The following is a 16295-nucleotide window of genomic DNA, read 5'->3' as shown; positions in this document are numbered from 1 at the left end:
ACCCAACCTGACCCTATTGCGGCCCTAACGGTCTAAGATAGGGTTTAAAAAATTGGAATTCGATTGATTGAATCGATTAATTCGAATCATAATTGATCAAGCCTGATCCCAATTCCTGCCAATCTGAAACGGTCGACCCAGAAAAGGTTTCTAAGGTTCAGCCTGATTCACCCAAAAATGAATCGGTGCCGATTACTCTGACTTTGAACCCTCTGGTCCGAGAAGCCGAGAAAATTCGCCTTATTGCGAAATTATTATTTATTTTAAAAAAGCCTGAAAAAGGAAGATAGAAAATATAATAAAATAGAAGAAGGAAATGAAGCAAACGGTCTAATTTTTGTCAGACGACGACGTGAGTCTTTGCCTTAGTCTATTTCACTGCGGCCTCACGCCCTCACCATCATCTGTGTTTGATTTGTTCAACTCACAGAGAGAGAAAGAGGGAGAGAGAGAGAGAGAGAGAGAGAGAGAGAGAGAGGAACTTCCTTACTTCTTGATTCTTCTTTCATCTTTCCTTCCTCTCTTTCTTACCGGTTTCCAAACCACGACTTCCTCAGAGGGGATTTTTTGCGTGTCTGCTCTTCTTATCCCTATATCTTCTCTGCTCTCGTTGCTCTTGGTTATCTCAAGAACCCTGCTCCTTCTTTTTAGGAATCTAAGGTATTTTTCTCTCTCTGGGTTTTGATTTTTATCTTTTTTATTTTAATATTTTATACTGTGAATTGGGTGTCTGTAACTTTTGTACCTTGTTTGTAGGTTACCATCATTCATTTTATTTGTTTCTATTAGTTTTCTTGTTCTTCATTTTAATATTTTTTACTTCAGGCAGAAACAAATATTTTTGTTTGATTTTGGGTTCAAGCTATTTTTGTTCTTGAAGTACTTTTCTTTTGGAATTTTAGGTACCCTTTGTTAATCTCTTCTTGGATTTCAGACTTTGTTCTCTTATGTTGGGTTCTCCGGATTTGTTATCTCTTTAGTTTTATGGTTTCTGAGGAGGCTTTTAGGATCCATCCCACACCTTCCAGAATCCCCCCCCCCCCCTTTTTTTTGTTGCTTTTGTTCTTTCGTTCCTTTTCAGGAAATGGAAGTCATTATATTTTATTACCTTTTGAATTTGTTCTAGGGATTTTTTTTTTCAGTTTTACTGTCTTTGTTTCTGGGTTCTGATCTCATCAACTCCTCTACTTCTTCTTGGGCTGCTTTCTTCAAATGTTCACTTGCATTGATTTCACCGTGCCATGATTTTGTTCTTCCTACTCTTGAAAGCTATATTTCAAGTTTTTATTCATTTATTTTGTAATCAGCTATTCAATTGGAGCAATCTGTCTTAGTTCTCATATTCCCTTTTTAAGGTTTTCTTTACGGGCGTTTGGGTTTATGTCATGCACCTATTTTGAATATGCACTTAAATTTGTGTCAATTTCATCTCTAACATCTTCCTTTGTATGGATTTTGGTCTCCAGGTTTCAATTCTGAATCTGTGTAGATTCAATTTTTTTGACTGTTCAGGTTTTCTTCACTGAATCCTTCGCTGATCTCTGTAGACTTTGTACTCTCTAAAAATGTTTGATTTTATGAAATCACCCTTGACTAAGATTACTAAACACAACTCGGTTGACCCTGGATTTTCTGCTTCTCCCAGTACTAACCCTTTTGATTCAGATACTGAATCTGACTCCAATCAAACCCTTAACCCTGCAAAGAGAACTTCTTCTGAACCTAACCTCACTACACCCAACCTCAAAGCCAAACTTTTTGATAAAGATGGGGGAAATGGAGCCTCTTCTGCTTCATCTTCATATTCTCGTACTTCAGCACAAAGGAACCTATACAAGAATGACTTCCGTGACACTGGAGGATTGGAGAACCAGTCTGTGCAAGAACTGGAGGACTATGCTGTGTACAAGGCTGAGGAGACGACGAAGACTGTCAATGGCTGCTTGAAGATTGCTGAGAATATCAGAGAGGATGCTACTAATACTCTGGTCACCTTGCATAAGCAGGGTGAGCAAATCACGAGGACCCACATGGTTGCTGCTGATATTGATCAAGATCTCAGTCGGGTACGTAGCTTTCTTTCCTCCTAGCGGAGCTGTTGGAGGGGGAGGAGTGTATTAAGAAAATCTTATTTAACTAGTTTTTAATTATATTAGTGTATCTATGAACTTGAAGATTATTTGACTCCCAACTTCAGGTGTAATAAAGAAAAGTAAAATATAGGGTAAATTTACATGTGTGTCGGGGTCTGATTAGATTAATCATGTCTGTGACATTGAGGCCCGAGGTTCTATACAAGTTTATCCAAACATCCTTTTAACTTTCCCTTTCTTCTTGTGTATTGTGATCTGGAAAGTGCAATAGGAAAGTTTGGTACTGGAGGATCATGAACAGAGTTTGGAGTTTTTGAAAGAGATTATTTTACTTTTTCTGCCCTTCAGCTGAGGTTTTTAAGCTAGAATGTAGGTTGTAGGTGTGGTCCCCACATTCCGTCCATAGGAAGTTTGGTACTGGAGGATCATGAACAGAGTTTGGAGTTTTTGAAAGAGATTCCTGAGCATTTTTACTTTTTCTGCCCTTTAGCTGAGGTTTTTAAACTAGAATGTAGGTTGTAGTTGTTGTCACCACAGTTCTGTCCTCAGGATTCCTAATTGAGGATTCTAACTGGAAGAATAATTATTTTTTTTTGAGGATTAAAGTCAGGTTTCCTAATTTACTAGTACATTATTAAATGACGCAATGTTGGAGACAGAATGTGAAAATCTCGTGCTTAGCTGGCAAAAGTCTGACTTTTGGCATAAGACATCTCCTTGAGAAACTCTTAGATAACTTTCAACATGAGCAAATGAGAGCAGCCATAATATCTGCTAATTTTTATGGGATATTTAATTGTCTTGGATGAGTTTTTGCGAATGGCGGCCAGCCAGTAGAAGAGAACTAGTGAAATTGACAAACTCCATTTTTGCATGTATTCCACCAATGTTTAACTGCATCAAAGAACATAATAAATACTAAACGAAAAAAATCTGATTATTCAAAATTCTTTTACACAGCAAATCTGTCTAAATTTTGTTTTGACGTTTATCACTTTTACAAATAAATGTATCAAAACCACTCAGAGGAACTAACTGAAGTTTGGTCATTGCTTTTCTTCTAAGTTTCTAGCTAACATGCAAAATGGTTTGGGGCCTCTATTGCATAAATCCCAACTAAATGGTCACTTTGATTCATCATCTCCTGGTAGACAATCAAATATGCAGTCTATTATATTCCTCTTTGAATGGCAGAGGAAATATGGTGAAGAGTTCTGAAATATTTTTTAAGGTTGTTACCATTAAAACCTGGAAGTACTGCTAACAGGGTGTCCATTTGTATAAATTTGCCTCCTGAGTTTATACTGTCCAAAAGTCCATATAGGTAGCATTTCTTCTGCTCACACTGCATCCTGGAGCTAGTTGTGCATTCAGTAGTGATGAACATTTAGCTGGTGCTGATTTCAGGGGGAGAAACTTCTCGGTAGTCTTGGTGGAATGTTCTCTAAGACTTGGAAGCCAAAAAAGACCCGTGCAATTAGAGGGCCAGTGATCTCTAGAGGTAAAAATGACCAAAACTTGATGGGTGGTCAGCTTTGTTTACTTCATCAGTGTTTGTGAATTTTATTTATCGTGTTGGTTTGCAGATGACTCCTTCAAAAGGAGGAGCAATCACTTGGAGCAGAGGGAGAAGTTGGGGTTGGCACCTGTACCCAAGGAACGGTCAAACTCACGACAGCCTCTTGCTGAGCCCACAAATGCAATTCAGAAAGTAGAGGTTTGTATTGTGTTTTAGAGCTATGGGTTGAGCAAAAACGTTCGGACCGTAATATTTTTGTTTGTCTTCCATTCTAAAACAGGTGGAGAAGGCCAAGCAAGATGATGCCCTTTCAGACTTGAGTAATATTTTGGGTGAGCTGAAGGTTATGGCCATGGATATGGGGACTGAAATTCAAGGGTCAGTAGTTTTTCCATTGAAAGATGATCTGCTTACACTTTATTGTTTCTCTTGGGATATATCCTTTTTCTCATCTTTCTACATTCCCTCATTGTTTGTAGAAGAAAAATGATTGAAAATTAATATATTAGCAAAAGATTTCCTTATTTTGGGGGAGGGAGGGGGAATTACAGATGATTGCCTTTTCTTGAAAAGCTGACAATCAGATTTATATGGAGATTATAATAAACCTCATTTCTATTTTACTTCATTTTGTTGTGGATCTTGTTTTGCCATTTTGTGAGCATGTGTATTGAGTTTCTCCTCATTCTCTGATCCCCTCAGTCATAGGATGACCTCTTGGACCCCATAATGTACAGTAGTGGTTGAACCACTATTTATAGATAACAGCTTTTTTCCCTCTTTGGGTGGGTACTGGGGGTGGTAAAACAGATTTAAAACATTACTTTTGGGTCTTTGAAACCGCATAATATCTTCTATTTTGCTGGGTACACCAGGTTTTCTCTTCCCCTATCTTCTGCTAGACATGATCTGGTTCTCTTGATCCAGTTAGAAATAAACAATTTTAGAAAAATTATTTTCCTAGCTAACTTTTCCCAGTATTTGATAACATGGTTGGCCTTCAGCATTTTAGAATAGCTGCATTCTTCTGTTTTTACTAAGCCAGTCTTATGTGTTTTGAAGTGTTTTAAATTTGCTTTACACTGTTGTGATTATTGCAGACATAATAAAGCTCTGGAGCATGTCGGTGAAGATGTGGATGAGATAAATTTCCGGATTAAAGGTGCCAATCAACGCGGGCATCGTTTGCTGGGGAAGTGAAGGCCATGAAGTTGTCTGGTTTGCTACAGACATGCTCACTGTACTTGACTTGGGTTCGCACAACCCCTCTCTGAGTCTTCTCTGTAATCTCATGTTTACCAGCTGTGTAATGGATTTGAGTTCAGATATTGCTATAATACCTCTTATTTTTTTAAGCTCTTTTGTATATAATGGAAATTATGATGTTTCATTGCAGATTTTCAATGAAACATCAAAATTTTGATTAGGATTGTTCCTGATGTTATCTCCTGTAACCCATGACTGCCGACTAAATTAGTGTTGTGGTCCTTTTCCATTCGGAAGAAAAGAAACCCAGAAATCTGTTCCCTTTGTCAACATGCAATGTGAATAGAGAATCTTTTCATCAAAGTTAAATGACTCCCAACAATACAGGATCTGGGGAGGGTCATAATGTATGCAGCCTTACCCTTGCTTTGTGGAGAGATTGTTTCTAGAGACTCGAACTCATGATCATTTGATCACAATGGAACAACCTTACCGTTGCACCAAGGTCCACCTTCACTCTTAGAATGATGAATGTCATCATTAAATCCCACCCCCTATTTACGAAGGTTTGAAATATCATTTTTCAATCCAATTGGTGGGTTAGATCTCGTAGATTAAGAGGGGCTCTTGTCACCATGGGTGAAGGAAAATTCGATCCTTTTTTCCTAAGAATTTTGTGTACTTTTTTGCTGTGCAATCATTTTGGAATATTGGTAATGGGAAAAATAAGTTTTCTCACATCCTTGTCTGCCTTTGCTTTCTTTACTTCTGGGTCTCCACTCTACACATCTCTTTCCTTCTCGGTACTTTCCATGCATTTTACTTTTCTGGGAGAGGCAATTGTCTTGCTGCAATTCTCTCAGCAATGCAATGCACCAACTCATATGATTCACCTTGTATTAAGAATTTAAAATTATTCAAAGTTTTGTATTAGCCGAATTGGACGAAAACTTAACCTGTGTTTGGTATGCATTTTTTATCTCTTAAACACGATTTAGAGTTGAGATCTCTTGGGTTGGTGTGCTCGCAACCCACAAATTGTTGGTATGATTTCTTGGAATGCATTCCACAAATGTGTATCAAACGCAGCCTTAGACAACTTAGTACTGCTGGTACTGCACTAGGTTGCCGTTCTGCCTTACCTGTGCTGGCTCACCCATTTTTATGTAAGGCGGATAGGTAGGTAACAGAATCTCAGTTTGCTTAACCATCTCTTTGTTCATGAATCCGGAATGCCCTTGGATACTTTTTCTGCTCATTAAGTTCAGGGTGAGCTAGCTAGGGTCCCCGCAGGGTACGCAATTGTTTTTCCTAGTTTAAAATCTAACTGAATTTCAGACCATTTGTGAATTGAATACTCCATGAAAACCATTAGGTATGGCTCCTGTTGGGTACAAGAATTGAGTGGTAAATCACTCTAATTGGGAGGGAAAGAAGGATACTTCAACTATTATAGCAAAAATAAGTAGTGCAGGAACCAATTCCCCCCTTAATGTTATCAAATATAGCAAGTTGTTGCCAGGGATATGTTATAAATTCTTCTCTCTCTCTCTCTCTCTCTCTCTCATTCATCTTAACAACCTGGCAACTGACCAGTAATCTCATCATCAAACTGAAATGGAAAACAGAAAAAGAAAGACTCTGAATCTTGAATCTTATTTTTCCGGTCCTGTTTAAATTTGACACTGCTTGGATTTCAAAATCTCCCTTGCTGGTGCACTGAGTCATTCAAGAAAGGGGGGGGGGGGGGGGGGAGGAGGAGAAAAAGAAAAGCATATTCAACCCCATGAGTTAGGCATGTAGTTATGCTAATGATTGATGTAGTCTGATAACTGATATCATACTACAGAGTATCTAATCTGATAACTGTAACCAATATAGCCCATCTTCCATCCTGTCATCACATGATAAAGCAGAGTAATAGACATAACATTTAATTTTGCATAGCAATCTCAGAGGAAGGAACTGTAAAATTCGAGTCCAACCTTTCATCATCAAACAGCTGACTTCATCATTGTAGAAACTAACTACTACAGATTTAATTATTGACAAAGTCCAGCTCTAAAGCACAAAAGTTCACTAAAACTGGATTATAAACACATCAAATAACTAAAGATGAAGTTTACTTTACATATTGTCTCCTATTAGTTGTTGATCAGTTACAGAGACTCCCACTTTCATCAATGAGGAGTCCTCTGCATGCATTTTATGCAGCCTCACAGAAAAAAAAGGCTTCAAGTCCATGTTGGATGCAACCAAGAGTAGCATTTTCTCTCTTGAATTTCCAACCCATCTTAAAGCAGAAAACAAGATGGTTGAATAAGCATAATTCCAGTCCTCAACTACTGGACACTACATAAGTCGAAATGTACAACCATGACTCAAATTCCTACCCACCAATAGCCACCAGGAACTTCCTCTTGCTCTCTGGTTCTTCATGTAAAATCACAATGTCCTTCACCTTTTCAATCAGCTCCTCGAGTTCATCCACATTAAATCTTTTGTAGTCCAGTGCTTTCTTGTACCGCTGCTGGTATGTTGCTTCAAAAGTACCAAGGAAGATCCCTCCGCTCCAGCTAACAAGAAGCTCTTGTAGTTCCTGCTTGAACTGTTCAAACTGGCTGTCAATTTCTTGATTCATCCTCCTCTCCTGACCAATGACCCTGTCATCGTCTGAGAACTCATCCGAGGAGCAACATGTGTTAACACATGCCCTTACATCAGTATTCTCCTCCTGCGGCCCCTTCCCCTTCTTATCCTTCCTTGCCACACCTAATGGAGTATTCAAGCTTGTATTGTCAACTTGAATAATGGAGTTGCAGAGGTACACAAACTTCCTACTTCCCTTCCCCTCCACAGTTATGGTGTCTGCCATTTTCTTGAGAAGATTCACAAGCTTACAAGCACCATACTCTGACACATATAGGGGCCGTCCAAAAATCTTATGATACTCTGCAGGAATACGAGTGAGGGGTAGGCTCCCTCCTGACAGCTCCAGCAGCTTCACTAGCTGACCCTTCAGACCATTGAGGTCTCCAGGCTGGACCCACAATGTTGGGTCTGCTGAGTCATTCTGGTCCTCAGCAACAGGTGCTGCGGAATCATTGTTCAGACCACAGGGAAGGCTATGAGATCTTGAAGTGGGAAAACTAGGCATAGTAAACAAATTACTGCTGTATTCAGATATTGACTGTGAAGTCTGAGAGAAATCTCTGGAGTTAAAACAGTAAAACTGGTTGATGTTAGCCCAAGCAGTGTACTCACTTTGTGACATTCCTCTATAAACAATTGCTTCCTCTTCAGTTTGGCCATCAGTGTTGTCATTCATATGACACCCCATGAGATACCCAGTAATGTCGGTAGGCCCACGGGACATTAATGCTTTAGGAGGCACAAACCCTTCTCCACGAGCCACACTGTGCCAGTCCCAGACGAACCTTCCTGCATTACTCAAGGCAGATGAAACGCCTTTTCCAGTAGGAATGACAAGAATGACAGCGTAACCACGCTGTCCCAATATGTGCAAAGCGGGAGCAAAATCTACATCACCCGATATCAGCATGATGGACGATGGTGGAGGGTTGTCAAGAGCAAACAAGAACATATCAACCAAAATAGCCTTGTCAGCTGCATCCTTTCTTCCATTTGGAACATCTACAAGTTTCACACCAGTCCTCTGGCAGCCCTCCCTAAGCCTCCTTGGGAAGGCATTGAAATCTCCATATGCAGAGAATGTTGTAACAGATCCCTCAATAATAGGATGAACACGCAATGCCGTTCTGATGTTACCAGCGACCTCTTCGGGGCGGACATCACTTGGAACAGGGCAGTTTTCAATGTCCCAGAAGATAGCCACTTTGCTGCATTGCTGGTTTGAGGGTGGTTGAGGCATTCCCATGCTTAAATTGATGGGATCTGTTCCATTGACTTCTAAGGATTCCGAAGACAATAACATTCCATATGTGCTTGCCACTAGCCCCTGTGAGGAAGTCCTGCTTTGCTGGTTTGAGGGTGGTTGAGGCGTGCCCATGCTTAAATTGATGGTATTTGTTCCATTGACTAGCAAGGATTCCGAAGACAATAGCATTCCAGATGTGCTTGAATTAGCTATCATGGTTTTGCCTAAAAAACTTCAGCTCACTGCACATGTTAGATGAGAAGATGAATCAGATACAGGAGGCTTATCAAGATAATTCAAGAATAAAGAACAACTTTCGTATTTCTATAAAGATCAATTTTAAGGATTAGAACCAGTTGCCGAGGTTGGGTCCGGGACCAAGTTGGACTTTCCTCTAGCATGAGTACCAAAGCAGGAAGCATGAATGCATATGCCACATTAAATTATCACTAGCCACATAAACAAATATATGAACAAGATGAGATAAAACTAGTTCTCCATCTAACCAGGAAACAAATAAAAAGGGGATTAGGTAATCAAATCTCTCTCTCTTTTTTTTTTTTGGTAGAAAGGTAATCAAATGTGTCATTCAACATATCTTTGAAAACCAAGTGTCAGACTAGGAATATTTCTCTCCTCCCCGATTTCCACCTCCTTTGAACTACAATACAACTAAAATTTATAAAGAAAAAAATCCACTAAAACAATTATGGAGAACAAAAGAGTCAAGAAATAACGGCAGCATTCTGCTTGAGGGCCGGTTAGGGAAGAGGAAGATTCTGAGATGTCTCAGAGTTGCAAGGAGGGAGAGAAGAGATCGCATAGGAAGAAGAGGAGGGGGGGAAGAAGAATGCACACACTACAGCCATGCAGGCTCTCAAACACAATCAACTCAAATCATCTTTTCAATCTATTCAACGATGGGGAATTACACCATATATAAAGAAAAATAAAAGACTCCTAAAAATAATGACTAACTCTCTAACTAGGAAACATATTCAAATAAGGAAATTAAGAACAATTGGGAAACCAAATACCCTATGAAGCTAACTTCTAAATAAATAGAATAAAATAAACTAAAAGACATTATTTCCCCAAATAACATAAATTCCTAAAATCCTAGTAGATCCAAAAACTCAAACTAGACCCGATTCATCTTCATTTGGATACCCAATTGGGTTTGGGTCGGTCCAAAGTAGTGTATCTGCATCAATTCCCCCGGTGTTGAGAAATTTGTAAAATGAGAGAATCAGTACCACTCGATCTGTATCCATAAACATCGGCTTTGATGGGGCGATGATCTAGTGCATCTCATGATCAACTATCACGATTGTTTGATGGTCATAAGCAAATGGCATCTCTTTGATGGGAATCTGATCGTGGGGTTTCACAACAGAAATCAGACCGTCGATCAATTCTTCAATTGCAACCTTGATCGGACCGTATACTTCAATTTGATCGTCGCTTTTGTTGTCCACATTTTCTTCCACATCTGATCCGCCTTCTGATGATTCTATCATGCTTGACATCTTATCATAGAAGTTGTTAATATTGGTAAGCTCCCGAAACCTATCTTCAAATTAAAAAGTTTTGTTTGCAATATTCGGAACCCATCACTAATCAAAAGGAGTAAATCGTATCAATTAACCTCCATGATCTAGTGGGTTTATGATAACAAGGGCAGAATTGTAAATAGAGTGAAAATCATATTAAGGTGGCAATATCGTAATTATGGGTAGTTCAATGATAACCAACAAGGGAGTATTACGTATGGGAAAGGATTAACTTGGAAACTAAAGATAAAAAGGACAAAAGGTGATAGGAAGAAAATAAGCGGCAGTTTAGGAACATAAAGGGAAAAAATTACAGTAAAGAGACAAATAGGGGAAATCGTGGGAGGTTACCGTCTCCAGAGTCTAGAGAGAAAACACCAAAGGAAGGCAACAGAGGCGGGGTGTGACATGAGGAAGAAGGTCACTGAGGAGGTCGAGATGGAGTCTTCTTCTTGAACAAGGATTAAACCAGCGAGGAATCCAGCAGGAGAAGCGCTGCGAAATCAGGTATGATTGCACTTATTTATTTATTTATTTTTTTTTCTGGTTCTTTGTTTCGTACTTTTTCTTCTCGTCGTCGTCGTCTTCTTCTTTTTTATTTTCTCTGGTGGAAATCAAGGGGATGGTGATAGCGCAGGGTTGCTGTGGGAGTCAGAAGTGAGGGGAAAGGTGCAGGGGTAACGGCAGGAATGACTTTTTTTTTTAAAACGTGGGAACGAAAGGAAGGGTTGGAGAGGTTACGGGAGTTGAGAGATTACGGGAGATGCAGGGATAGGGTTTGCTGTTGGGGGGGGGGGGGAGTTTGGGCTTGGTAGTATGGTTGCGATCATGGGCAGAATGGAATGATGATGACGATGATGGGTGATGATGAGTGATACGCGGATGGTTTAGGGCTTTGCGGAAACAAAGGGAAGGTGAGGGGTTGCTGGTGTTGTTCGGACACATCGGACACAACTCACAACCACAGCGAAAAGAAAAAGAAGGATAATGTAAGACAAGGTTACTAGTCCCAAAAATCCACAAAATTAAAAAATTGGAATAAACTCAGAATTAGAAACACAGCGTTTCCAGCCAAACCAACCATGTGATGGTGATCAAACTTGGATCGAGTGTAGAGGTTGCTAAGAGGATCCTTGGCTCCAAATCTCATCCAGTTGCGATGGTTGGATGTTGAGATATAAGAGAAACACCAAATTAGAAGGTTAAGACCTATGGGCCAAACCAGCCAGCAGTTGGGGCTCAAGTTTGGATTGAGTGCAGGCCTTGTGGAGTAGATGATCTGCAGCAAGTTTGGTGTGATTTTGATGGACAGAAGTGAAATACTGAAGGGGGGATGAAAATAGAAGGTTAAGGCCTGGAAGCAATCCAGCCAATAGAACAGGCTACAATGGGGATGATGGTGTGAGATGATGCTCCAAAACTCTGCAGGTTTTGATGAAGGGGAATGGAGATACACAGCCTTGAAGTTGTAGCGGGAATCAAGACTCAGGAACAGCAGCAGTCTCACTCGAATGGGTGAAGCAGAAATAGCAACAGCCTTAATGTTGGATGGAGAGTGGTAGCAGCCTTTGAGTGTTCTTCACAGTGGTTGCAGCAACGCAACAGGGGATCATTTCAATGGAGGAGAAAATAGAGAAGAAAAGGGGGGGTAGGGGAATGGCTCTCTCAGCCTGAGTCTCTCACCCACAGCTATCCTAGCTGTTGAAATATGGAATTTCTCCCACAACTGATGGCAACATGGCCTGGAATAGAAGTTGCAATGGAGGAGAAGATAGCGAAGAGAAGGGGGGCGGGGTAGGGGAATGGTTCTCTCAGCCTGGGTCTCTCACCCACAGCTATCCCAGCTGTTGAAACATGGAATTTCTCCCATAACAGATGGCAACATGGCCTAAAAATTCTATTCTCCAAAATCTTCTCCTTCCTTATAATAGGGGGGGCCCATTAATAGCTTAGGCAAGCTTACCATAAAAATAGAAACTTTCTAAAACAGAAACTAACTGAAAATATAAAGTAGGGAAATAGAAACTACTAAAACCTAACTAAAATAGAAGGTAACTAAAATTAGAAATTACTAGGGTTTATAGTTCAGTCACATGCAAGAATAACTAAAATAGAAACTAATAGAACTAAGTACTACTAAGAGAATAGTAACAAAATAAAATAAGATCTTCAAGTCTTCTAGCAGACGATCCTCTTTCTTGTCAAAGCTTGGATTCTCATGTGGTCCCCACCAAGGATCTTCTAATAATATTCTCACCAAGGCAAAATAAGGAGCTGTGACACTGTTCACGTAAACAGTAATGTAAACAGTGTTTTGGCCTCTTTTTCTTCATGTTTTGTCCTACATCAAAGAAAGAAGAATAGAATGGGGGAGAGAGATCACAAGGGAAGGAGGAAGATGTGATCCTTCGGCTCGGATACCAAATTGGTGGAGGGCCGGTTAGGGAAGGGGAAGATTCTGGGATGTCTCAGAGTTGCAGGGAGGGAGAGAAGAGATGACATAGGAAGAAGAAGGGGGGGGGGGGGAGAAGAACGCACACACTACAGCCATGCAGGCTCTCAAACACAATCAATTCAAATAATTTTTAATCTATTTAACGATGGAGAATTACACCATATATATAAAGAGAAATAAAAGGCTCCTAAAAATAAAGACTAACTCTCTAACTAGGAAACATATTCAAATAAGGAAACCAAATACCCTACGAAGCTAACTTACAAAATAAACTAAAATACATTATTTCCCCAAATAACATAAATTCCTGAAATCTTACTAGATCCAAAAACTCAAACTGGACTCGGTTCATCTTCGTTTGGATATCCAACTGGGTTTGGGTCGGTCCAAAGTAGTTTATCTGAATCACATTCCAATTGCATTCTCAACTGAGAACAGTTCTGAAGCATACAACACCAACCTCAAAGCTTTAAAAAAATACATCCTGTCACACTGCTAAGATGCTTTCATATGTTTAACAAATTTGGCAGGAAAAGAGGATGTGGTAAATCTTAGGTCCATTACAAATACTAGGGGACAATTTTAAATAAATACCATGATTCTCTTCAGTTAATAAACTTCAAAAAATATGAAAACTAAAAAGATCAGATACTAGAAAATGAAGACAAATAAGTGGAAACCCCGTTATATTAAGTGGGCAAGTTACTCCATAATGCAGTCACTTGAACCAGGGACCTCTCAAGATTATGTACACAACTCACAAGCATAGGCTGCCTTTTCATAATGCATGCCATAAAAGGAATGATACAAGACACCACAGCTGAGCTACAACTACTACAAAAAGAAAACCTTCCCCAAAACAGCTGGTTTCCAAACTCATAAATCCATTACCACAACTTCTGCAAACTCTAGTGATGTAACAGCCCAAAACAAGATTCAGGCTCAGGCCTCCACTCTTTCCATATAGACACAGCATCTCCAAGCCTCCATACAATTAACAGCAAGGAAGCCAACAATGCGACTAAACCTAAATTGTCCTTCTTAATACACCATATAGATATCCTTTTACTTTCTTTATACCACTATACATCATTCTTCTGGTGTACTGAATTGTACAACATCGTCTCAATGAAAACACCTAGAGAACCTGTCAACAAACTGGAAATTTTAAACTCTACTGGAAGGAAAAATAAAACAGCATTTGAACTAATATTATCCTATGATGAACGAAGATCAAAACAGGGAGAGAGAGAGAGAGAGATTGTGTGTGTTCAAAGGTGAGGACCATGGAGTGTCAATAGGTGCATCCTGATGCAGGCATATCATATCTTTAAAAATAAATCTTATAGTTCCTTCCAAAATCAGGCTGTTTAGAACAAAAACAACTACACTGCACATGGTATCAAAGCATATATGCCTTATGCATGTTTTAGTGGAATGTTAAACAGATTTGATGACAATTATCTTCGTTGGTTACTGTATCCTATGAATAAATTCGATAGATGACCCTGATTCTGCTTCTCAAAGAGAGAAATGTGGAGGTAAAACCAAAACCCATGGTATGCTGATTTAAGTATATACACCTCGTGCTATGGTTGTTCTCTGACTTTCCAATCCACTAAGGTCCAATAAAATCACGCGTTATTTATCAAAAACAAAATTTGGAACAAGTTAGAACACCATTGAACCCTTGCCCTTTACCTCTAAAGCAGAACAAAAGAGTTAAAGCGCAAAAAGTAAAACCATGCTGCCTGCAATAGAATGCTGATTATGTATGATTAAAATAGGTACAAAGAACTAATTCCTAAGAATTGCAGCTTACTGTAGTCCAAAAATTTCTCAATAAGAGAAAGTCAGTCCATACATGGAGCAAACACTTCTCATCGGAATCCAAATCCCCAAAAGAAGAAGACGAAATCTCAGAGAAGTGAACCACACCGAATACCCAAAATCCTTTTTCTATTCCCTGGATATCCCAACAAAAGTAGATTCAACACAGCTCCCTGACTATAATCTCCACTAACAACGCAAAAAGAACTAAAAACCCATTTCTAAACTAATCGGAAATGGAATAGAGATACCCATAAACAGAGACATCTATGACCCACCAATCCATCCGAAGCAGAAGGATTACATACCAAAAGGAGAGAAGAATCGAACAGTTCTTAGTCAAATCAGAGAACTGAGAATTGACTTACCACGACTGTTCGAGCTCTCTCCAACCCAAATACCAATATAATAGAAACAGCGAAGGTGATTCGGCCGTTTATGCCGTGGAGCGTTATATACCCCTCAGCTGCACCGACATCTGGCGAAGCAGTGATAGCCCCACACGATGCTTCTTCCTTCCAACCCTTTTCGGTTTTTCCTCTCTCTCACTCTCTGTGAGTTTCTCTGGAGAAGTCACACGGGACACAAATGAGGGCATGCGCACCGGCCTGAAACCGTTGCTTGGTACAGAAATTTCGTCCTAGAATACTAGGTGGGCGTAGCTACGGCCAGATTCGGTATGATTTATATTTCAATTTTTTCTTTGGGAGACGATATGACTCATTAACACATGGGGGAGGGTTCATGGGATCTTTATCCTCTCAATTACACTGTCTTAACTTGACGTCAAGTATGTGTAATAGAAGGAGGATAGTCATTTCTGCCTCCTCTATTAGATGTACTTGACGTCAAGTACGGGTAGTGTAATTGAGAGGATAAAAATTCGAGTTCATGAGCAAGCAAGGCAGAGTAGTCTTATCATAAATAAAAAAATCAAGAAGAATGTTTTTTGTGTGGGACGTAGGGGCCATGCCCACGCACAGCAGAGCCGGAATGATAGGAGTAGTATACATGCCTTAGGTTCAGAGAGCCTTTGTCCTTTCCTTTTTAAGTTTTCTTACCTTGGCTACAGTGACATGGAGAAGAGTTCATTTGCATAAACGTTCACTTACACGTATGTGTTAGGTGCCAACACCTGTCTCACTTTCTGCCAGTTAAAGGGTGAAGAGGGTTATATATGGAAGCAAAAGGGATAGGAGTTGACACAGGGAGGCACTAGCATATGCTATGCCGTCAGACATGGAACTCAACAATAATTTAGCTTGATCTTATCCCAATTAAATTGGGTCAGCTACAAGGATTCTATTTCAATAAATAGCAACATATTTATTTCTATAAGAGAAAAGTGCGAAAGCCTAAATACGTAAACTTTCATAACACCTTATAGAAGCACTGAAAACTCAGTAATGTATAAATAATCAACAAACAACAACTCCTCAGTCGTTACTCAACCAAAAGGGGTCAGCTACATGGATCATTGCCCTCCAAATGTCACACTTGAAACAAGGTGTAAACTAAGCATGTTTTTCCTCACTATTTCTCATAGGGTTATTTTAGGCTTGCCCATAGTTCTTTTAATTCCTTCAATTTGAATCAAATCAGTCCTTCATATCGATTCGTCCTAAGGCCTCTGTTGAACATGGTCATACTACCTCAAACGATTTTCTCAGATCTTATCATGTATCGGGATAACTCCCAAATCAGCTCTAATATGGTCATTCCTTACTTTATCCTTCCTAGT

The 16295-nt window shown here is 39.6% G+C and overlaps 3 protein-coding genes across 5 annotated transcripts in view; 2 read left to right on the top strand and 1 right to left on the bottom strand.

Annotated features, from left to right (window-relative positions):
* The first annotated feature begins 1471 nt into the window (after window positions 1-1471).
* LOC122653522 (SNAP25 homologous protein SNAP33-like) lies at window positions 1472-5016 on the top strand. The gene is made up of 5 exons (XM_043847378.1): window positions 1472-2066; window positions 3501-3594; window positions 3680-3810; window positions 3893-3990; window positions 4713-5016. The coding sequence occupies exons 1-5, from the start codon at window positions 1566-1568 to the stop codon at window positions 4810-4812; spliced, it is 924 nt and encodes a 307-aa protein (XP_043703313.1). The 5' UTR covers window positions 1472-1565; the 3' UTR covers window positions 4813-5016.
* Window positions 5017-5812: 796 nt separating this feature from the next.
* Window positions 5813-16295, top strand: part of LOC122653656 (pentatricopeptide repeat-containing protein At5g39350-like) — a 32086-nt gene continuing 21603 nt past the window's right edge. Inside the window, exons 1-4 of the mRNA XM_043847569.1 lie at window positions 5813-5817; window positions 15459-15463; window positions 15496-15505; window positions 15754-15763. Coding sequence (XP_043703504.1) covers window positions 15497-15505; window positions 15754-15763 — 19 coding nt within the window. The 5' untranslated portion in view covers window positions 5813-5817; window positions 15459-15463; window position 15496. The remainder of the gene's footprint in view (window positions 5818-15458; window positions 15464-15495; window positions 15506-15753; window positions 15764-16295) is intronic.
* On the bottom strand, window positions 6737-15058 carry LOC122653657. 3 transcript variants are annotated; one of them, XM_043847573.1, is made up of 3 exons: window positions 14923-15058; window positions 8794-8958; window positions 6737-8676 (listed from the first exon to the last, which is right to left on the bottom strand). In XM_043847573.1, exons 2-3 carry the CDS (start codon window positions 8930-8932, stop codon window positions 7208-7210), a joined length of 1608 nt encoding a protein of 535 aa, XP_043703508.1. In that variant the 5' UTR covers window positions 8933-8958; window positions 14923-15058; the 3' UTR covers window positions 6737-7207. The 3 variants fall into 3 exon arrangements, with proteins under 3 accessions (XP_043703508.1, XP_043703506.1, XP_043703507.1); XM_043847571.1 differs by having other exon boundaries at window positions 6737-8958; XM_043847572.1 differs by having other exon boundaries at window positions 6737-8958; window positions 14926-15058.

Source organism: Telopea speciosissima, chromosome 3 (assembly GCF_018873765.1).
Source record: "Telopea speciosissima isolate NSW1024214 ecotype Mountain lineage chromosome 3, Tspe_v1, whole genome shotgun sequence".
NCBI classification, from domain to species: Eukaryota; Viridiplantae; Streptophyta; class Magnoliopsida; order Proteales; family Proteaceae; genus Telopea; species Telopea speciosissima.
Note: the sequence above shows the minus strand (reverse complement) of the source record. Positions and strands in the feature narration are given on the sequence as shown.

Coding starts and splice junctions, on each gene's coding strand:
- LOC122653522 (XM_043847378.1), top strand. CDS start 1,566: ATGTTTGATTTTATGAAATCACCCTTGACTAAGATTACTAAACACAAC. Junction 3,811..3,892: donor ATGCAATTCAGAAAGTAGAG/GTTTGTATTGTG, acceptor ATTCTAAAACAG/GTGGAGAAGGCCAAGCAAGA. Junction 3,991..4,712: donor ATGGGGACTGAAATTCAAGG/GTCAGTAGTTTT, acceptor TGATTATTGCAG/ACATAATAAAGCTCTGGAGC.
- LOC122653657 (XM_043847571.1), bottom strand. CDS start 8,932: ATGATAGCTAATTCAAGCACATCTGGAATGCTATTGTCTTCGGAATCC.